The sequence below is a fragment of the Myotis myotis genome, unplaced genomic scaffold, assembly GCF_014108235.1.
Source record: "Myotis myotis isolate mMyoMyo1 unplaced genomic scaffold, mMyoMyo1.p scaffold_m19_p_9, whole genome shotgun sequence".
In the NCBI taxonomy this organism is placed as follows: Eukaryota; Metazoa; Chordata; class Mammalia; order Chiroptera; family Vespertilionidae; genus Myotis; species Myotis myotis.
In genome coordinates this window covers 40,225,460-40,249,547 of record NW_023416401.1, presented here as the reverse complement: position 1 = coordinate 40,249,547, position 24,088 = coordinate 40,225,460, and the positions used below count along the sequence as shown (strand labels likewise).

The following is a 24,088-nucleotide window of genomic DNA, read 5'->3' as shown; positions in this document are numbered from 1 at the left end:
ATTGTTTTTTTTTCCAAATAGGCCTTAGGAATATCTCCTATCCCATGTGCTGTTCTTACAAAGTGATCTCAACACTCCTTCCACTGGGTAGTGAGAGCCATGTTTCTCTTGCTTTGAACCTAGGCAGGTCTTTGTGACATTATGCAATTTCTGAAGCCAGATCATAAAAACTACATTTTATTTCTATCTTGCCCTTATGGGATTCTCACTCTGGGAACCTAATCTCCATGTGATGAGAAAGCTCAAACTAGCCCTTGTGGAAAGATCATATGGAGAAGCCCTGAGTCTGAATGAGGAGAGATGCCAAGTCACCCCCATCAGTCTAGCATTTTGCTGTTCTAGCTCCACCCACTATCTGCCTACAACTGCATGAGAGACTGTGAGACAGAACCATACAGCCAAGCCCTTCCTGAATTTCTGAGCCATAGAAACTATGAAAGGTAAGAAAATGTTGTTTTAATCTTTTAAGTTACTGGATTAATTTATTATGCATCATTAGTACACACAAGACCTATTTAGCCAAAATTAATAAATCATTAGCTCAAGTTCTAATCTTACTTCTACACAATATTTGCTTCAACTATATTGGGGAGCCATTACATTCTTTGAATCAACTAGATAAATTTAAAGCCAAAGTAGTCATACTTTAGTTTTGTTTGTTTGTTTCCTACAAAAATAAGAAAACATTATCAGGGCTGGTATTGTGAACAAAATAATCATCTATCATACCATATATTTATTTGCTTGTTTGTTCACTATTAGTTCTGTTTTGTTTATACATTGTTTCCAGTTCCTGGAACACTTCCTGGTATAAAATTGCAGCTCATTATATATTTGTTTATTTTTCATTTTGAGAGTCAAATTTCTGGATAAAATAGAGTTTGTGTACAAAATAATCTTAAAAGTAAAGTATCTTTTTAAGAAGAAAATTATTTGTGTCATTCACTATAAAAAAAAACAGTAACCACTGCTAAGGTTTCTCTCTCTCTCTTTCTCTCTCTCTCTCTCTCTCTATATATATATATATATTCATACACACACACACACACACACACATATATATATATACATATATATATATATATTATTTTATTGATTTTTTACAGAGAGGAGGGAGAGGAATAGAGAGTTAGAAACATTGATGAGAGAGAAACATCGATCAGCTGCCTCTTGCACACCCCCTACGGGGGATGTGCCCAAAACCAAGGCACCTGCCCTTGACTGGAATCGAACCTGGGACCCCTCAGTCTGCAGGCTGACGCTCTATCCACTGATCCAAACCAGTTAAGGCTAAGGTTTTTCTCTTAATAGGTACCATCCTCTCACAACTTAGGCAGCCAGCTACTTGATCAATATAAATCATTATTCATTTCTAAGGGACAGATTTAAGGCAAAGTATTAAAATTTTTTCTCATGTACTGCATGTAGGACAGCAAGAAAAAAGGTGTGTCTAAAGAAGTGAGAACAAGAATAGCTGTTTTATTATTTGGCCGAGCAAGTAGACTACAGAATATTCAGCAGATTGAGAATGCAAATACAGTCTGAATATCCTCAGTTTCCAACAGATGAGGGCTGGTAAATGCCTCTTCTGGCACCGAATTCCCAAGTAGCAGGTCTTATACCTCCCATTCAAAGTGTGACAAATGAAACTAGTCCCAGTCTAGTTGATCTCATGTCATATGCTGCTTTAGTTAGGAATGTTGCTAAGGTGGTGCCAAGCAAAATCCTTCTGTTCCACCTCTTTTTGATGAAGATTTAGTGCTAATTTGCAAATCTATACTAATACTTCTCAGTAGGATCTCCTGTTTTTGCCTTATGACAATGCTTTGGAAAATTGTATTTCTAAAACAGGACTTTCAAGTTTCCCTTTTATACCTTTTACTTATTTATTTATTTTTAAATTTATTTTATTGTTGAGTATTACAGATGTTCCCCATTTATTTCCCTCCACACATCTCCCACCCCAGGCCTTTACCTGTTTATTTTCTGTATCCATGGGCTATAACTAATTTGTACTTCTAAATCCCTTCACCTTTTTCATCCATCTCCCCAACACCCCTTCCCATCTGGCAACCATCAAAATATTCTCTGTATCTATGAATGTTTCTATTCTGCTTGTTCATTTATTTTGATTTTTAGATTCAATTGTTGATATGTATTTATTGCCATTTTATTGTTCCTATTCTTGATTTTTTTTTTTTCTTCTTAAAGAAGACCCTTTAACTTTTCACAGAATTCTGGTTTGGTGGTGATAAGCGAACTGCTTTAGCTTTTTCTTGTCTGGGAAGCTCTTTATCTGACCTTCAATTCTAAATGATAGTTTTGCTAAGAATAATAATCTTGGTTGTAGGTCCTTATTTTCATCACTTTGAATATTTCTTGCCACTAACTTCTGGCCTGCAAAGTTTCTGTTGCAAAACCAGCTGAGAGTCATATGAGTGCTCCCTCCCTTGCAGGTAACTTACTGCTTTTCTCTTGTTGTTTTTAAGATTCTCTTTGTCATTTTCATTATGATGTGTCTTAGTGTGGGCCTCTTTGTGTTCCTCTTGTTTGGGATTCTCTGTGCTTCCTGGACTTAATATGTCTATTTCTTTCACCTGGTAGGGGAAGTTTCTATCATTTTTTTCAAATAGGTTTTTTGAGCTTTACTAAGAGAAATCTAATATTATCAAAATGGGGAAAAAATACTTTGTTCATGGTGAAGAGATCACTGTGCTTATCAATGCAATGGTATTTCCCTCCATATTTTTATTAAAATAAGAAAATAAATCATATCTTACTTGGACTTTTTTCTCCCTTCTGCTCTTGCTTCTTCTTTAAAAGCATAGTTTCACTGACCAACGTACAGTCCGTGTCCACTGTCTCTCCTCCTGCTAATCTTGATTGACTGCCATCCTGAATATTTAAAAATCCAAAATTTTAACAATTGTCCTTTTATGTTCTTATATTTACTTTAAAAAACATTGTGGTAAAATATATATAAAACATTAATTTAACCATTTTAAGTTTACATTTCAGTAGCATTAAATTATATTTACTTTTACCTTTTAGAAATATTCATATCTTATTGCCTGTAGAATATTTTAGCTTTGATATACAACACAAGCATCTTCTCTCAAGCCTAGGTTTACTTTCTAACTTACCTTTGTATCTATTACAGTAATATCCATTTTATATTGAGAAAGGTCTGCTCCTGGATCTATACTCCACTGGATATTTTCACAGAATACATCTTAGATAAGGAGAAAAAAAATACAATTAAGAACAGATTTTAAAAATTCTCATTACTTTAAAACATTACAGGATGCACAGACTGGAAGAAAAGTTTTGGTAAAGGACTTCTATCTACGACATATAAAGAACTCTCACAACTCAATAATAAGACAAATACCCCAATTGAAAATGAGCAAAGGATCTGAATAGACAGTCTTTGAAAGAAGATATACAAATTGCCAATAAGCACATGAAAAGATGTTCAACATTAGCCATCTGGGAAATGCAAATAAAAACCCCAAAGAGATACCATTTTACATCCCACCACATGGCTCCAACCAAAAAGACATAGTAACAAGTGTTGGTAAGGATGTGGAAAACTGAAACCCTCACATTCTGCTTGTGGGAATGTGGAATGATGTAGTTGCTTTGGAAAAGTTACATAGTTCTTCAGGAGGTTAAAAAGAGCCTATGGCCCAGCAATTCTACTACTATGTGTATCTAAAAAAAGAGAGAGAAGAAACATACATCCACACAAAATTAGACATCAATGTTCATAGCAGCATTATTCATAATAAAAAATGAAATAGTGAAAAATGTCACAAATTATATAATTTCATTACATAAAAACTCCAGAAAAGGCAAAACTATAGAGACAGAAAGTATATTCTTGATTGCCTAGGATTGAGCAAGAGGAGTCAGGAATAAAGAATGATTGCTAATGGATACTGTTCTTTCTGTTCTCTTTGAGATGATGAAAAATGTCCTATACATAGACCGTAATAATCTTTAAATGACCTGGTGAATATATCAAAACCAGTAAATTTTATAAATTTTACGAATGTGCACCAAAAGGTTGCTGGTTTGATTCCTGGTTTAGGATACAAGCCCGGGTTGGGGGCTCGATCCCTGGTAGTGGACTTGCAGGAGGCAGCTGATCGAGGTTTCTCTCTCTCTCTCTCTCCCTCTCTCTCTCTCCCTTCCTCTCCCTCTCCCTCTCCCTCTCCTTCTCCCTCTCAGGTCTCTGAAATAAAAAAAAGAATGTGATTCAGGAAAAAAGGGAAAATAAACCTAGAATGAAGGAATAATTTTCTAATGAGGAATAAAAGACAAAATACCGTGTGTGAAGTACAGAAATACTTGGTTGCTATAAAAACCAAAGACTCCTTTTAAACAGAGCAGACTTATGAAAAGAATGATTATACATATTACAGCAAACAATGTTTTAAAACAAGAAGCTGAAAAAACCATGTGAATATATGCTTATGTTTATAGATATATATTTAAACACAAAGAAAAAGAACAGGTTACCTATGGGGTAGAAACAAGTTTTGGATGATGAAAATTCTACTTTATATATTTTAAAATTCTCTGTACATTTTTTAAAGCTTTTGTAAAGAAAATAAGAAATAACTACAGCCCTGACCAGGTAGCTCAGTTGGTTAGAGCATCACCATGATATACCAAGGTTGTGTGTTCGATCAGGGCACATACAAGAAGCAACCAATGAATACACAAATAGGTAGAATAACAAATCTCTCTCTCTCTCTCTCTAAATTCAAGAAATAAAAACTTAAAAAAAGAACTACATAGAATAGATAACTCCACAAAATCACCTATAAAAGTAGGTATTAAATATCTTAATTCACTTTTCTAAAAGCTCGAGGATATATCACATGTAAAATGAACCCAAAGAGAATTATTCTGTAAATACAGAAACATGTAGAAAGAAAACATTTTCTCCCAAAACAATTCAATCTACCCAAAGAATAACATATTTAGTATCTTAAATAATATACCAAGATAATATATATAAAGAGTGGAAGTACTACCTATAGTGTATATACCTTGATTGTTTTGTAGAGGTTTTGTTTTAGCGATTCTACATGGATTTAACTGAAGAACTGATGCAAGTTCACATTCTCCATGAACTGACCTGGTTTTTATTCTTACTGGTTCATGAGAACCAACACCCTAAAACAGAAAGAATCATTTGTATCTAGGTGAAATCACAACCAACCATTTAAAACCAAAATCCACGAATATTTAACACAAACCTTCACATCATCAAAAAGATTCTCTGTTTCCAAACTTTCACGTGGATGTAGAGGGATTTTAAAGATAGGATTTTCTTCTTTTATTAGTAATGGTGTTTTGTTATCTGGAGAGGATTTAATCAGGGGCTGAAGGACACACTCCTGTAAACGGGGCTCCTCTGGAGGATCTTTGGCTGGCACAAAGCTCCCACTCAAAACCTTTCGGCTTGAGGAAGAACCCTTTGAAATGGGCTTCAAAGCCTCATAGAGAGTCACCTGTCTAAATTTGATTTTAGAGGTCTCGCTTCCTTGGCTCTTCTCTTGACACTGAATAGCTGAAAATCGATCAGAGAGATCCAGAGGTTTATCCATCACATAGTCTCCATTCATAGAAGAATGACTATCCAGTGGAAAAGGAAAAGCATTTTCTTTATCAAAAGAGGCTTGGGGGCAGCTTACTTCATCTTCACTTTCTTCCTCAATTTTCTTCCTTTTGGATGTTTTGCATCCCAATGATTTCAGGGGCACCACATGTTTATCAGTAATAGCATTTTTAATATGATCAATATTATCCTGTTCACTTATGGATTCACTTGTATTTTTATTTATAAGCATCTGTTTATTAGAAGATTGGCTAATAATCTTGTTCCCTTCAGACCCAGGATTAGGATGTGTGAAAAGGGAACTATCTTCAGATTTTGATCTAGGTTTCTCTAATCTAGAATTAGAAGTGCTGCTAAAAGGTGCTGTTTTCAGATGGCTTTTTTTCCCCGTCTCCAAAAGAGAAGGGGACAAACTTGTATTCAAACCAAAACTATTTTTCACATTAGAGGTAGCTCCAAACACAGGAGATGATACCCGAGTAGTCAGTTCTTCTTGAGAAGGAGTCTTTGAATTAGGATCTGAAAATCTAAGAAGATAAAGAAATCAGGTAAAAATTAAAGGATAGCATAATGAGAAAACATATGCTAATATAGAATTATTAATAATAAGGTTTTATCTACGTATTAGAGATAGATGCTTCACCAGCTTCTTTTCCTTTAGCTGACAAAAAGCAGAGGAAAATGATACAATTCTCCTATCTCAATACCATGATAGTCCTACCTATAGATATTTTCCCTAAATAAATAACTTCACTATATTAAAAAAAATCGTATTTTAATAAATTCCACTGGGGACCCAACTTCTGTTGCTATGAAATCCTGTCATGAGTAACTCTAAGAAATAAATTCTTATACTACAGAACCGAACATGAATTAAGACCCAGTCCTAGCTGGTTTGGCTTAGTGGATAAAGCATCTGTCTGCAGACTGAAGGGTTCTGGGTTCGATTCCAGTCAAGGGCACATATTTCGGTTGCAGGCTTGATCCCCAGCTCTGGTCGGGGTGCGTGCGGGAGGCAACCAATCAATGTTTGTCTCTCACATCTATGTTTTTCTCTCTGTCTCTCCCCCTCGCACTTTCTCTAAAAATCAATGGGGGAAAAAATCAATGGAAAAATATCCTCGGGTGAGGATTAATAACAAAAAGACCCAGTTTGCTTCTAGCAGAGGAGACAGCTTTGGTAGTGAAAAGACTTTGGTTGGGTAAAGCTCTGCCTCTAGTACTGAAGGCAGAGCCTTAAACAAGACATTTAACCTCTCTGGAGCTACATTTTTGTCGACTGTAAAAAGTGGTGGTAATATTTTACAATTGACAAAATACTACTTTAATGAGTTACTATGATGACAAGTTAAATGTGATATATCTACCTAAAACTGAAAGCTCTTTTAAAAAGCAAAATGCTACATAGATATAGGTATTGTAAATTAACAGTTGTTTTGAAATTAGTAAAAGCAAGGTGCAACACTATCTTTATACAATTTCATCCAAGCTTTATACAATATCCAGTTTTTGGAAATGCAAACCCAGAAGGGATGACTGGGTTTTTAAAGGGGCAGGGTAACAAGGCTGGGAACTCTTATGTACTGCTTAACAGAAGTACAGAAAGAATCTAAAAATACCTTTCACTAGAGTAATGCAAAAAAAGCCCTCAATTGGTCATAAACTGGAGAAAGTATTTTTAAAATAAAAATTAATACAACCAGAATAACAAACTATGTGCTGAGGGAGAGAAATAGTTTAATTATATGGAATAGGATTTCACCAATAGTTTATAAATTTTCACCAAAGTACTCCCAATTACCTTAAACTATCTTTATTATTTCTTGTAGATTCCTCTACAGGTTGTTTCTTGTGATCTCCTTCCAGACAGTGGTAGAGTTCATCACCAACAGGGCTCATGGGACTGTGAGATTCCTTCAGCAGTAAAATATAAAGTACATAAATACAATGAAATATTATTTTTCCTTAAAAAGGATGAAATACTGATATATGCTATAATATGGCTGACCTCAAAAATAGGGTAAACGAAAGAAGCCTGGCTCAAAAGCCATATCATGTGTGATTCAATTTACATGAATTACCCAGAATAGGTCAATGTGTAAGGACAGAAAGCAGATTGGTGGATGCCAGAGGCAGCGAGTACTGGGGAACAAGGACTAAATGTTTAACTGGCTTTCTTTTAGGATGGTGATAGTAATACTTTGGAACCAGACAGAAGTGGTAGTTGCATAATATTGTGAACATACTAAATTCCAATGAATTGTACACTTTAAAATGGTTAATTTTACATTATGTGCATTTTTTTTATCACAATAAAATATATGAAGCACATTTTAAGTTTAAAGAGAAAAAAGCATTACTATTTTACTATTTTAAGTAAGTACATTCCATTACTGGTATATAAAACTCCAATTCCAAAAAAATTATTAAGATGAGGGGAAGGGAATAGATATGATTATTTATACTGACAGGAGATGAAGTTAAAAGGATCCTTTGGAGAGCAGTGGTGCTCAAACTTTAAAAAAGACAACTGAGGATCTTGTTAAAATGCATGTTTTCTTTCAGTGGGTTTGGGGTGGCATCTGAGATTTTGTAATAAATTTCAAGATGATGCAGATGCTGTTGGACTGTGGATCCCGTTTGAGAACCAAATCCTTAGAGATCAGCTCTATTACTGTATTTGGTGTCAGAAATACTGACATGCCAGGCTTATGGGTAGGAGAAAATGAAAAACCATTAAAACACTTAAAGTTTAAAGGTTAAAAATTACCCACTATCACTTGAATGTAGATTTATAACTAGAAAAAATAATAACAAATTACCCAAATGTAATGAAAAATCAATTCAATTTTTACAAATTCACTAAATAGTAAGACAATTTTATAAGACCCATATACATTTACCAACTAAAGCACAGGAGTAGTATTTTAAAGTTGTATCAAAGTGAAACTTTCTTAAGATTGAAGAATTCAAGTTTTCTATTTTTAGGAATCAATTTAGAAAAAAATAAATGTGCCTGACTAAGGAAGCACTAAAATAATACAGAAATCCTGGGGTCAATTAGGTTTTTTTGGATTGGCCTTATAAGGACAGAGAACTAAAATATATAAGGTAGTCCCAAGAATTCATCTGATTTTCAAATCAAACCCCAGTTTAAAGGAGGTTCAGAAGATCCAATAAATTCTGAAATAAATCTAAAGGCTCAGGCCTTCTCTTAGATGAAACAGGGTAGGAATAGGGGGCAGTGAGGGTGCAGGGAAGAGGATTGGCCAAACCCTCTAAGCCATTATGATTTCCCTAAATTCTGACTCAATCCACAATCTATATCCCCAAAATTCTAAAGACTCTAGATTTCTGGAACAGCTAAGGGCAGATAATATAAATGAGCCTTTCTAGCCACATCAATTTTATTCTAGGCCTTTATCCAATGGTCTTTGGGGAAAAAAGGTGTTTTTTTTTTTTTTTCTTGCTCAATTCTCTAAAAGCTGATCTAAAAAGACACCAATTAATTCATGTTATCACCAAACTAAACATCTACTTACAGATTCTTCTGGAACACTAAGTCCAAGTGTCTCGGCAACAATTGTAGCTAAATTAAAAGATGACTTATCAGTGGGATAACTGCTTGTTCCACGTGTTTCTAAGTAAGAGGAAAAAAAACCCACCCCAATTATATAATTGTAGAAACTAGATGTACAAAAAAAATACAAAAAAGCCCTGGCCAGGTGACTCAATTGGTTGGAGCACTGTCTCATACACCAAAAAGATTGCAGGTTCGCTTCCTGGTTGGGGCATGTGCAGAAGGCACCCAATCGAAGTTTTTCTCTCGCATTAATGTTTCTCTCTGTCTCTCTCAAATCAATAAACATATTCTTGAGGATTAAAAGACTCACAGAACATTGTTACAAGATGGCACTGAACAATTTTTAATATCCTGTGCAAAAAGGCCCAAATATATCTACTATAAATGGCAATAAGTTGCAAATATCTAGCATCTGCATCTGCAAAACATTTTCAGCTAAATTTTCTATTTATCTTAAGTGAATTGGATGCAACAGATAGATTATTTTTCTTATTGCAACTGAATAATATCATAAAAACAATATATATTTACAATGGGTGCACTGTGACCTAAGATATACTATGAATATCAAACCATATTTATAATACCTTTCATAAAAACATAATTTATGGGAGAGATTTTCAGTACTGCATAATTTTCAAGTTTTAAACTAACACAAATTTCTGCAGAAATCATCTATGTTCAAATACTATATTCAGCCCCGCTGGCGTGGCTCAACTTGAGCATCAACCTATGAACCAGGAGGTCACTGTTTGATTCCTGGTCAGGGCACATGCCCGGGTTTCGGGCTCAATCCCCAGTGTGGCACATGCAGGAGGTGGCCGATCGATGATTCTCTCTCATCATTGATGTTTCTTATCTCTCTCTCCCTCTCCCCTTCTCTTTGAAAAAAAAAAATTACAAAAAAATAGCATTTAAAACACACACATACAAATATTTTATACACACAGAATTCCAATAATTCAGTAAGTATTTATGGAGCACATACTATGATCCAGGTGTTATGCTAGGTGCTAGATGAAAAGAAAAAACTTTTGTCCTCAAGGAACTTAGGGCTATAGAAAGGTAAAAAGAGAACTGCAATAAAATGTGATCAACACTGTAATAAAAGTACATTAAAAAGGGGAGATTTAAACATAAAGACTCCTAAATCTGCCTTGGAAAATCAAGAAAAACTACATTAAGTGATGCCTAAGCTGACCCTTAAGAGAAAAAGGAATTTGACAGGTCAACTGGACTAGGAGCAGAGAAAAGAGTTCTATGCATGTGTAAGGGTCTATATATGTGAAACAAAATTACACATTCAGGGAATGACACGTGGTTCAATTGCTGAAAATTAAAGAGCAAAAGATGTAGTAGTAGTAGGACATGAACCCAGACAGGTTCAGATTATGCTAAAGAGTTTAAAATTTATCCTGTAGACAATGAAGAGATAGCTAAAGGTTTTTAATGGAGGACAGATGCAGTATTTGGGTTTAAAAAGTAATTTTAGCCATGACAGGATGATAGAGCAAGAAGCAGTCTTAACAGGTAAGAGGACTAATTCAATTACTAAAACAGTCGTATGAGGGATGCTGATTGGCCTAAACTAGTACAATGGGGGTACAGAAGAATGTCTATGCCAGGTATGTAAGAGGTGGAATCAATAAGATTTGGAGAGTATTTCGATATGAGAGATAAAAAAGCAGGTGTCTAGGATAACTCATAGTTTTTTGATTTAGGTAACTCAAAGAGGTATGTAGAATGTCATTTACTGAGATTGTAAATAAAAGGATGAGGAGTAGGTTTGACAGAAAATTTTCAATTTTGGACATGCTGAAGTTGAAGAATATCCAGGTAGAGATGCTCAACAGTAGGTAGATACACTGGTTTGGAAATAAGGAGAAAAATCTTGAACAGCAATATAGATTTGGGATTTATTAGCATACAGGTTGCAGCAGAATATTAACTCTAGGTGAGATTCTTCCAGAAAGTGAGACAAAAATAGACCAAGAACCATACCTATTGGAGACAGTAACATTTAAAAGAACAGCCAATAAAGGAAGGCAAAAAAAAAGAATAAGAAGAGAACCAGGAAAGTGGCACCACTTTAAGAAACAGAGAATGCTCAATGTGCATTGTCACAGAAAGGTCAAGTAAGACAAGGACTGGAAGTATTACTAGTAATTAGATTTAACAACCAGGAGGTCACGGATGACTTTTGCCAGAGCAGTTCCAATGTAATGTGTGAGAAGAGAGTGTGAGACTTTAGCCTCCTTCTCTGCCCCTCCGCTCTCTCTCTTCTTCCCCCTCCTTCATCCCTTTCCCATACTATTTTCCCTCATTGCTCCCCCCCTTTTGGGGTGTAAGGGGGGGGGGTGAAGTGAATTGAGAGAGAAGAGATACTGAAAGATCACTTTTTTCAGCTTTGAGAGAAGCTGTCGCTAAGGATGGAGACAAGAGGGGTTATTTCTAAAAGAGAAAAGATAACATGTATGCATATGTTGAAAAGAAAGAACCTGCAGAGAAGCTGGAGGAGATATAGGAAAAGAGAACAACTGATGGAGTCGTCTCCCTCAGCAGAAGAGGATGGGTCCAGAGTGCTGAGGAGCAAGGACCTGCACACTTGATGTTGCATCCCCAGCACCCTTTGCCAGATAGTCCTGTCTATACACATGCACACATGCTTGCACACATACACACATGCTAATATAAAGTTATCTGTGGCTTTCAGAGTATAAGTTTTATACTGATAAATTATGAGTAAATGATTAACCTTGGCTAATCCTTCCCTGGATCCCATTTCCACTCGGCTTTTCAAGGATCTAGCAATGGTTCCCTCTTTCTCCAGGATTATTCATTTCTCTCTTTGCTTGATCATTCCATCAACATAAAAATATACTGAATATGTTTTAATATCCCATTTTTTATTTTTATTTTTTAAAAATATATTTTGATTTTTTCACAGAGAGGAAGGGAGAGGGATAGTTAGAAATATCGACGAGAGAGAAGCATCGATCAGCTGCCTCCTGCACACCCCCTACTGGGGATGTGCCTGCAACCAAGGTACATGCCCTTGACCGGAATCCTTCAGTCCGCAGGCCAACGCTCTATCCACTGAGCTAAACCGGTTAGGGCTAATATCCCATCTTCTGAAGGACTTGTTTAGAAGTGCTCTCTCCACTTTTCTCTGATCCTGGTTTCTCTTGAACTTGAAACAGCCTAGTTGATAACCTTACACTTTAGTAGTTCATGCTATGAGTTTAACACTCAGTGATCTCCATGTGACCAAATCCAATGCTCAAATCTCAGTCTTCACCTTTCTTCACTTATTAGCACTGTTTGCCACAGTTGACTTCTCCCTCGTCTCTCCACCTGGCTTATAGGACACACTATCATAGCTCTCCTATCTCACTATTAGCTACTTCAATGGCTACTTTGTTGGTTCCTCCTCATTTCAACAACCTCTAAAGCACCACTTCTACAGTTGCAATATCACCTCCAAGGGGGTGAAAATGGCTTTGGGGGGATTTTAAAAAAATGTAACACACAGATATACATACATTCATATATTACAGCTGAACTAGAACTATTAAAATTCCATAGGGAAAGTGATTAGAGGAAAAAACTATCTAAAAAGGCTGGTGTAGGGGTGATAATGAAAAAAAAACTCGAGCCCTAGCCGGTTTGGCTCAGTGGATAGGGTGTCAGCCTGTGGACTAAAGGGTCCAAGGTTTGATTCCAGTCAAGGGCACATGCCCGGGTTGTGGGCTCCATCCCTAGTGTGGGGCATGAAGAAGGCAGCGGATCAGTGATTCTCTCTCATTGTTGCTGTTTCTATCTTTCTCCCTTCTTTTCTGAAATCAATAAAAACATGTTAAAAAAAAAAAAAAGAAAACAAACAAACTTGAGAATCACTATTTTACACTACGTAGTGCCTCAGGGCTAAGTACTTGGACTTCTCTATCTACATTCTACATTGGGTAATCTCGCCCACTCTCATGGCTTCGACACCACCTACACGCTAACTTCCAATCCTCTATCCTAGACTTCTCTAAACCCATATCCACCTACCCATCTAAAATCTTCATTTGAATGTCTATCAGGTATCTCAAACAGAATACTCTCAAAACCAAGCTCCTGATTTCTAACCACCCCCACCCTATTCTGCAAACCTGCTGCTTCTTCCCTCTCAGTTAATAGAGTTGCCCAAACCAATCTCCCCTTTGCTCAGTCTGCCCCAGTCACACAGGTCTCCTTAAGGTTCTTCAAACCAACCAAACACACCCTCACTTCAGTCTTGGCGCTCGCCAACTTCTCTACCTGGAATACCCTTCCCCCAGATACCCACATGACTCACTTGCTTTCCTTAGTCTCTGTTCATATGTCACATTTAAAGTGAAGCTTTCCCATATCTCTTCTTAACCTGCTAAAAAGAGGTATTAGAGCTGTAACCGGTTTGGCTCAGTGGATAGAGCGTCGGCCTGCGGACTGAAGGGTCCCAGGTTCGATTCCGGTCAAGGGCATGTACCTTGGTTTCGGGTACATCTCCAGTAGGGCGTGTGCAGGAGGCAGCTGATCGATGTTTCTCTCTCATCGATGTTTCTAACTCTCTATCTCTCTCCCTTCCTCTCTGTAAAAAAATCAATAAAATATATTTAAAAAAATAATAAAAAATAAAAAATAAAGAGGTATTAGAAAGCCTAACACATACACAGTGTCCCCTAAAAATGTATGCACACTTTAACAGCTGATAGCTCAATTTTGAAAATGAAACGTATTTTAATAAACACTGCCTTTATAATTATTCAAAGTGTGTCTGTACATTTTTTGAGACACCCTATATTTGTTTATTTTCTTCCTCTCCCCAACTAGATTGTAAGCTCAGTGAGGTTAAGGGCTTTGTTTTGTTCAGCGCCTGGTATATAGTAAACACTAAAATATTTCTTGAATCAATGAGTAAACCAGAGTAAAGCATTGTTTGCTTAAAATATATTAGCACTTTGTATTAAAATGCATAGAGCTACTAATATGACTTAATAACAAAATAACATTACTTTCTAATATGAAAAAGACTGCTAAAGACCTAGTAATACAAACAAAATTAATAAAAAATGTTAAAATATTGTCTAATTCAGACTGTTGGCCACTCTTGCCCACCAACAACCACAAATTTTAAACTAATGAAGTAATTTCAATATTTTGCTTACTAGCCACTGGAGACTGACTTTGATCACAAGTGTCAGCCACTAGAATTTCATTTTCATTAGGCTTATGTTGTAGATGAGTTGAAGATTTTGGAACTTTTCTCAATTCTAAAGGGAAAAAAGGAAAGATTATGTATAAACCATCACGATGGAAAATATCAAAATGCTATTCTGATAAACCAATACAAACCTATCTTTACTGGTATTAGAAGTACTATTTTATTAATACAACTTTCATATTCTAATGAAGAGTTCATGCCACAATTTCACTAGAAACAAAGCTGGAAGTTAGATCAGTAGTAGTTAAAGGACAGTGGGAGAGCGAACTAGAGCAGATGTGCTTCTTTTGATCCAAGTCTCCTAAAACTAATATTTTAACTTATAGTTTCCTTATGTATTTGTTGTAAATCAGCAGGTCAGTTTAAAATAAATACTGCATCCCAGATCTCCACAATCTTTGTTTTAGTTTTTATTTTCTGAAAGGAAATCCTGAAACATGCTTTGTCAGAAATAATTCAAAGAAAAACAAACAAACAATCAAAGAGTAAGTAAAGGAAAATAGACTTTTACTAATTATAACCTGAAAATAATACTGAAAAGCATATAAACTGCTCTGGCTGAGTAGCTCAGTTGGTTAGTGTCATCCCAATATGCCAAGGTTGCAGGTTCGTTCCTGTTCAGGGCACATACAAGAATCAACCAATGAATGCATCAACAAATGGATGTTTCTCTCTTTTGCTTTCTCAAATAAATAATTTTAAAAAGCAGTATAAACTTTAAAATAAATAAGCAAAGATGGTTAGAAAGAGGAAAGGACTAAGTAGTCATTAAGTCAATTTTAATATAATTTGCATGGCTCAAAAGTTATCTTTCATTTGAATCCCAAATTTCAGATTCCAAGTAAAAATGGTTAGTATGACATTAAAACAGACAAATCAAGTTTTTAAATAGTTGTATGTTATTCTTATATAATGAAGAAACAAGCCAGGAGCTTTTGTGATAAAAAAAGAAGACTTTCCTAATAAAGAAAATTACTGTGAATTTGTTTTTCTGAATATTCTTATACATGGATTTAAACATGACCTAAATTAAGCAGATGGTTATCTGTAGTAACGTCTGTCTGATAACAGACTAAAAGGCCAATGCATGTTCATTCTACATCTATGATCTTACGTTTTATTTTAGCTCTTAATTATGTGTAAGATTTTTAACAGTTCTCTTATTTTCCACTAGATGGTGATGTAAGGTCATGTAAAATGATGAAAATTATGCCAATTTTCCAGTGTCAAAGAATAAGATTTACTTATTTTTTCAAAGGCATAGCTCTTAAAAATTTATTTGAATTATAAAATATGTTACAAATAGTTTAGGTTAAAAATTAAAGTTTACCATATACTTTAGATCAATATTGAAAGAAATAATCTTTGTATCATGTCACATAATACATTTCAGGACTACATGAAAGGGTATTCCCAAAGCATTTAACAGACATGGTAAACCACAAAGTGATATGTTATAATGCTATTTCTTTATTACCACCAATTGCTACAGATTATAACAAGTAAGAATAGCCAGTTAAAGACAGGATTCTCAATGTGGAATAGCTGTGGGCAAGATCTGGAAAATACAAAAGTTTAAGTTAGGAAGATCTGTATTTGAATTTTGACTCATCTACTTACTTGAGAGGTGACCCTGAGTGAGTTATTTAACCCTTCTAAAGAGCATTTTTTCATCATCTATAAAATATAGGTGCTAATAGCTACATGAGAATTCAAATATAGTAATACTGTATTCAAACCACTCAGCGCACAGTAGGTAAAAATTAGTGTTAAGTTCCTTTCCTTTTTCCTGTTATTCCACTCAGATATATACAATAAGAATGTTTTTTAAATAAAAAGAAAACAAGAAACTATAAACAATGTTTATGAAATGCAGGGTGTTTACATATTCAGAAGAACAATATATGTCTATATATAATACAGGTAGAAAATGTCTTTCCAGTCACTTCATTATTGGAAGTTAAATTTACAGGTATAACAAGTTTACCTGAACAATGACTCTTTACCTTCCATGAAATTGAATAACACAAAAACAATAGATGGATACTATTTTTACAAAACCAAATAACTGAAGTGTAACTCTAAATCCTTACCATTTGTACACACAGAGAGCTCCGGTTTAGTATGTGTTTGTTCTATGTATCTGACATGGAGGTTCTCCCTTCTTCGTAGCCGATTAATGCCAGAAAATGAAAAGGCTGTTATCGGTGAATCTGGAATAACATTTTCCTCAGATTCAAGCTCAGCTGCTTGATGCTGTTGATCATTCCTAGAGGAAAATAATGACAATTGAAAGAAAATTAATTCAATGAATATTTACTAAAACATCTACCATATGGTATAGAGCTACAGAAAGACATAGGTGAAACTTAAGACATATAATTCCTTGCATCTAAAGTTCAAAATCTAAATATAAGGATTCAAATGATTAGAGTGGAGAATATTATTGTGAGAAGAAATGTACAAAGTGTAGTTGCTGCCACTTGAAGTGAAATTAAAAGAATTTCAAATGGCTGAGAAAATCAGCAGAGGATGCACATAGTTTGAGTAAAGGCCGGCAGTATTGTATACTGGTCTTGGAGAAGGGCACACTGGAACTATGTGAAGGAGGGCCTTAATGAAGTGTGCACATAGTTTAGAAAGCAAGAGGAAAGGAATTAAGGTTTTAGAGTATGGAAGCAATGCGACAATCCAGTAGCATTGTGCAAGACTGGGACAGAAAGAAAAGAGGCAAGGAAATCAATTAGGTAGGGGCTACAATAGTCCAGCCAAGATCATCTGTGGGTTTGAACTAGGCCAGTGGTCAGCAAACTCATTAGTCAACAGAGCCAAATATCAGCAGTACCATGACTGAAATTTCTTTTGAGAGCCAAATTTTTTCAACTTAAACTATATAGGTAGGTACATTGTTATTAACTTAATTAGGGTACTCCTAAACTGGCCTTTGCTAAAAACGTCCTCAATCTGATTGAGGTATGTTCGCTGAGGTCAACCCCTTCCATCCACACTCATCTTGTATACTTGTTTCGTCTATCTCCTTTCATTCATCCTCTCTATATGTCCAAACCATCTCAACATACCTTTCTTAATCCTCGACACTACATCTTCTTTCACTCCACAATGTTCCCTAAAATTAACTTAATAAACTTAAAGTTTTAAGTCTTAACAGTGGTCGGCAAACTGCGGCTCGCGAGCCACATGCGGCTCTTTGGACCCTTGAGTGTGGCTCTTCCACAAAATACCGACTTCTGCGCATGGGCCATGAAGTTTCAATCGCACTGTACATGCGCGCCTGCACGTGGTGTTTTGTGGAAGAGCCACACTCAAGGGTCCAAAGAGCCGCATGTGGCTCGCGAGCCGCAGTTTGCCGACCATTGAACTAGGATGTTGAAAACAGCTATGGAAAGGAAAGGATCAGTGCTAAACACTGTAGTAGTAGAATCAGCATGACTTGGCAACTGACAAAAATACGGTGATAAATAATATTAATTACCAACATTCTTGTAGGTTTACACTGCCAGACCCTGTTCAAAGTATGAACTTATTACTAACAGTCTCATTTTACAAATGAGAAAATGGAAGTTACAGAAGTTAAGTCACTTACTAAAATAGTAAATAACAGAACCAGGATCTAAATCCCAGCAGCCAGACTCCCAAGACAATACTGATAACCATTCAATGTGTTATCCTTAGTGTAGACCAAGAGACAAATGACAGACTAGAAGTAGGACTCTACCTTTGAGTATCTGGCACTGCTTTTATTCAGGTGCCCTTATAGTCTAGTCTCAAAACATCAGTCAGAACAGACCTATTAAAACTCATTGTGTCAAGCCCCTGATTAAAACTTGCTACATCTTCCCTTTCACGTAAAATACAAACCAAAGTCCTCTTAATGATTTATAAGGTCCTAATGATCTGACTGTTCCCCTTGCCTATATCACCTGACCTGCTTTCATTACCATGCTGTAGCTGAGCCACCCCTGCTTCCTTGAGGTTCCTCAAACACTCCAGGCATACTCCTACCTTAGGTTCTTTGCTGTAGCTGGTTCATTTGCTTGGAATGCACGTACATCACATGGCTAATTACCTCCTCTTCTTCAAGTCTTTGCTGGAATTTTACTTTCCCATTAAGGCCTACCTTGAACACACTATTTGAAATTGCAATTCTTCTTCCTATGCCTTAGTACTCATTTTTTGTTATCCTGCTCTTTTACCTTATCCATAGTATTTACTGCTTTCTAACATAGTATATAATGGACTTACCTATTGCTCACCTGCTAGAATGTAAAGAAGAGATAAGGATCTTTGATTCACCGACACATCATGTGTCCACAAGAACAGGCACATAGTAGGTACTCAATAAACATTTAGTGAGTAAATGAATGAGAATGAGAGATTCCCACATCCCACTAGAAAAATAAATTTGTGCTGATGTAGGCATATGGCACCTAAAGACTGGGTTTGGATTAAATTGTAGTTATTGAGTAAAGTTAATTAACTTTAACTCAATTGAATTTCCCATGTCAAATCATTACTGACTTTATCTGCAACTCAATTCCTCCCAGTCTAGCAGGCATTGAGTCTTTACATGACAAAACCAGTCTATGCTACTACAGTCTATGCTATTACAATTTGTAATACAATCTCTAAACATACAATAATATGAACATTTTATAAACTATGACCAATAGAGATTTAAAAAAAAAACATTAGAAGATAAAGATTAATATTTTCTAACATTTATTTATATCTTAATTTCCTGGATCATATCAATATTACTGTGGTCTATATCCTATATTTTTTATTAAAGATTTTAGAACTATTTAGAACTACTATCTTATTTTTAATCTCTCCCTACAAATTCAACTGTCTTATTCTGGAAAAACAGAGTAAGCTGGTCATATGAGAAAGGCTTATAAATTAATGGAGTGTGAAATCTATCTGACCTCACTTTAACTAATCACATCACAGCCTACCTGCCTATTAGTCATAAAAATTCAACCTGAAACATGAGTGAGTCATGAGAAGAAAGTGACTTCCTGGCAGAGCCAATCTAGAATTAGCTGGGATCACAAAAGAAAGAAAAAAACAATTGAAAATTAGCTCTAACTAGAGGTGTCCAAATAAACAAGTGTTGCCTTCGTTCTCCTTTGTCCTTCCTTTGTCATTAAAAAAAAAAGGAAAAACAAAAAAACTTCCATGTGCCCTCTCATTAGTCCAAAGCTTGAACCTGTCCAAACGCTGTAGCTGCTCTCCACAGACCCCCAATAGGGGGCATGCAGGAGGCAGCGGATCAATGAGTCTCTCTCATCATTGATGTTTCTATCTCTTTCCCCATCTCCCTTCCTCTCTGAAATCAATAAAAATATATTAAAAAAGAAAAGGATTCAGGAGGGCCATGATAAGTTGTCTTCATGTATACAAAGGTCTAGGTAGAAGAGGGAATAACTTGTTCCAGATGGTCCCAGAAGGCAAAAATCAGTATCGACAAATAGAACTTACATATAAGTAGAGTGATTTCTACACAAACTTAGAAAGAACTTTGTAATAATTTCATCTCACTGAAATTAAATAGGCTTGGGAGACTGAACTTGTACTAAAGGTATTCAAACAATTCTGTTAAAGAAGTCATACAAGGAATTCAATTTAGAAGAGGGCAGTGTAGCTCATCTTAAAAAACAAAATGAAACAAAAACTTTATTTTTAACTCTGTCCACATAGAAGAGAACAGTGAATGACATGAATCCTATAGTCTTTAAGTGTATACACTTAAATATTGACTCCTTTGACTTTCACTGAACCAGTACATCCATTTCCCGAAACAAAGAGTCATGACCCTCAGCGGTTGCCAACTGGTGGTCCGCAGACCACTGGTGGTCCGTGAGGTCCAAAAGGTTGGCAACCGCTGGTGACCCCAATACCTAGCTTAGTTAATTATCTGCTTTCTGTGACTGGTAGAGTTGAAATATATATACTTAAACTTTATAATGACAAATTGTTACTGAGTAATTTCTCACTATAATGTCATTAAATAACTGTCCTACCATATAAGGTATCTGTAACATCAAAACCAGTTTAGGTAAGTTAGAATTACTACATTTCATAAGCAAAAGTATAGGTCAAATAATTTTTCTAAAGTTCAGGGGAACTTCAGGCGCTGCTAATAGCATAATGTTACAGTTAGGTAATCTGAGGAAAACATGTTGCCTTTATGAGATAATACTTGTTATTTTTTTAAACTGCAAGGAAAAGAAAATTTGTTCAAGGAGAGCAAGCTACAAAGAAGTTGCCTTGTGAAAATAACAACTATCTTAAATTTCAGAAGAGAATTAAAAGACAATAGATTACCTCCTACATTATTCTGACTAAGGCATATCCTAAATAAACATACTTGCCCTGAGCTTATCTACCTGATTCATCTTTACTGTAATTTAAACTGCAGCTTTTACATCTTTTCTAAAATATCAATGAACCTCAACAGGAAAAATATTTGAATTTGAGAACACTAAAAATAAACTAATTCTAATCAGAACTAATACTGTTATTTCTATCAAGTGAATGACATTATTTGGTTTCAGTATACCATTTGGTTTTTATATAGCTTGGTTGTTGAGGTAATCACCTAATTTCTATTAACCTCTATATAACATATAAATATTATCTTATTTATCTTCAGTATTCATAGGTATCAAGGTTGATGTGTTTAAAACATCATAAGTTACTTGTGCTAAATAACTTCCCATAACATAAATTAATATAGGTCAACAATCACTTATCTGAAATCTTTGGAAGCAGATGTGATTCAGAGTTCAGATTTTTTTTTTACATGAAAGGTAATATAGATCATATAGAGATGATTATATAACACAGGGGAGCCTGAGGTATCATCCTGTAGCCAAGCACATGGATATTTTCATAGCAAACCATCGAATGCTCACATGAAATGGTGGGATAAATAAGAACTATAAATAGCATCCTGTCAGTTGAGGTAAGTTGTGGATAACATTTAAAAAAAACAAAAACCTTTTGGGTTTTAGAGTTGTATGTAAAAGATTATGAATCTGTGTTCTAACAGCATGAGGAAAATTAGTAAGTGTTGACCTTTTCATATACATGTTTGATAGCCTCAGTCTGATCCCCTCACTTCTGTTCTCATCTGACTGTTATCCCTCCTCAAAATCCCCTTTGGCTACCAATGTATAGTGACTGATCACATGGGAGGAATATCAAAATCCTACTGGATATCCATTACCTAAAGTATTCTGATAAGGATGTTAATTTCACCTTTGAGATGTGTTTATACGTAAGAAAATAACTCTTCTAAACCAAAAGAATATTACATCAGCATAGTTTATAACAAAATTGTTATAGATGTCTACTCAAATATAATAGAATCGTTCAGAGCCCTATAAAACCATTGAGACTATACTGAATCCTAACTCTTAAAATATTATATAAATTTTACGTAAGTGGAAAATAAGAGGTAGCCATATCTCTGCTCTGCACTGGTCGACCATTAGGCTATTTTTTGGAGACACTGTCACATAAAGAAAAGAACAGAGGCCTTTAAGTCAGAAGATACGGGTCTGAGTGATGGTGTTAAAACCTACTAACTGTGAGACCAAGGCAAGTTACTTGATTTTTGTAAGCTTTGGTTCCTTCATCCATAAAGTACAGATAGTAAAACTACCTTGAAGAATAATAATGAACAAAAGAAATAATAAACATAAAACACAAAGAAGAGTAACTGGTACACAGGATAAAAGTTATTTTTATTCTTTAAGAGAAATGGTGGGAGAGGGAGAGATCAGAGAGAGAGAGTTTTTGTGGCCTGAGAAGTGTGTAAGAGGAAATACTTATTCAGTTTGCTCTTAGGAAGCTGCCAGGACAGGGCTAGAAGAAAGATAACAAAACTAAAATATTTATTTGAAATGTAAGTATTTTAATAATGTATTATTTATAATAAGTATTAAAATTAAAACATTTTAAATTAAAATGTTCAAATACTTTCTCGCGCTAAGAGATATATACACTTTCATATGTATTCCCAAAACATGAACAAAAATATAGTGATTTTCTTTACATTTTTTTATTACAGAACACTTCATAATTTTTAAAAATGAAATCTGCAACTCTTAATATATTTTTACAGTTTGTATAGCTAAATAAAATGAAGAAAGAAAAATTGGGGGAAAATATTCAATTATTAAATTTTCTACTGCAATTTAGAAAATATACTTACTCAATTTTCTGCTGCAGTTGTTCAGAAAGCTTTTTATTTTCTTCTTGTAGAGTATTCTTTTCATTCACTTAAATATAATGTGAAAAAAATGGCACATATTATAACTCTTTTAACATGTATGTCAGGCTTTTTCAATAATTTCAACAATTATAGAGACATTAGGATTTTTAATTCTAAGTCAAAATGTTAGGATTAATGTTACCGTGCAAACCTAATTTGTTACTAGGTAGTGATTACATCTCATATTCTGCCAGTTCCATGTAAATGATTAATAATTTTATGTAATGCTTGTGAGCAAATAAAGAAAGAGTACCTCATGTACTGGGGAGTAGGGTCTAATTATTCATATTGAGGACAAGAAAGCATTCCATCTGGTTACTCAGTTCTACTAATTTCAAATACCATTTTAGTGAGAGTCATTTATCTTGAAATAAATCTGATCATAATAGTAATATAACACTGGATATCAGTGTAATTTTTATAACATAAACACACTCAATCATATTTTCTCCTTTAATGATACTCTATGTTTTATGAGTAATTATATCAATAATCTAAACATATCGATTGAAGTCTGTTTGAATCCACCTCAACTAAAATTTCCTATCCACCCATATTTAATTTATAAAGCAAAAACTCAATTATGGGCTATCATTTCTACTGTAGCCATTACAAATCTCTTACCAATCCTTACTATGATGTTCCTGGTTAAAGATGTGTTTTACTAGGAGCTAAATATCTACACTAATAAAAGAGAAACATGGTAATTGGCGTACGACCGCTACCCTTCCCATAGGCTAATCAGGGCAATATGCAAATTAACTGTCAGCCAAGATGGCGGCCGGCAGCCAGGCAGCTTGAAACTAACTTGAGGCTTGCTTGCTTCAGTGACGGAGGACTCCAACGTTCCCCGCCGGCTGCTGCAGGCCTCTGAGCCTGCAGTTTCAAACATTGTAACAAATACAGACGCTAAACAAAACCCCAGAAACCAGCTTTCAGCCGGCTGGGATCTCAGAGCTGGAGTTGATACAGAGTTTCGAGAACCGAAACGAACCAGATACCTGCTTTCAGGAGCGGAGGCCTAAGAGCTGGAGCCTCAGAGCTAAAGCTGGCCCAGAATAAAAAAAGAAAAAAGAAAAAAAGGAGCAGTTGGGAGCTTCAGTCCCAGCCTGAAAACAGCCCTCAGCCCCTCACCCAGACTGGCCAGGCACCCCAGTGGGGACCCCCACCCTGAAGGGTGTGTGACCAGCTGCAAACAGCCATCATCCCCTCATCCAGGCTGGCCAGGCACCCGAATGGGGACCACCACCCTGATCTGGGACACCCTTCAGGGCAAACCAGCCGGCCCCCACCCGTGCACCAGGCCTCTATTCTATATAGTAAAAG

The 24,088-nt window shown here is 35.4% G+C and overlaps 1 protein-coding gene across 8 annotated transcripts in view; it reads right to left on the bottom strand.

The window, feature by feature from the left end:
* Positions 1-24,088, bottom strand: part of RBBP8 (RB binding protein 8, endonuclease) — a 98,107-nt gene that overhangs the window by 16,555 nt on the left and 57,464 nt on the right. For all 8 annotated transcript variants that reach the window (XM_036321909.1, XM_036321910.1, XM_036321908.1 and 5 more), the window contains 9 exons: positions 22,703-22,769; positions 16,554-16,729; positions 14,405-14,509; positions 9,175-9,272; positions 7,434-7,546; positions 5,271-6,159; positions 5,061-5,187; positions 3,144-3,232; positions 2,781-2,895 (listed from right to left, as the gene is read on the bottom strand). In XM_036321909.1, coding sequence (XP_036177802.1) covers positions 2,781-2,895; positions 3,144-3,232; positions 5,061-5,187; positions 5,271-6,159; positions 7,434-7,546; positions 9,175-9,272; positions 14,405-14,509; positions 16,554-16,729; positions 22,703-22,769 — 1,779 coding nt within the window. The remainder of the gene's footprint in view (positions 1-2,780; positions 2,896-3,143; positions 3,233-5,060; positions 5,188-5,270; positions 6,160-7,433; positions 7,547-9,174; positions 9,273-14,404; positions 14,510-16,553; positions 16,730-22,702; positions 22,770-24,088) is intronic.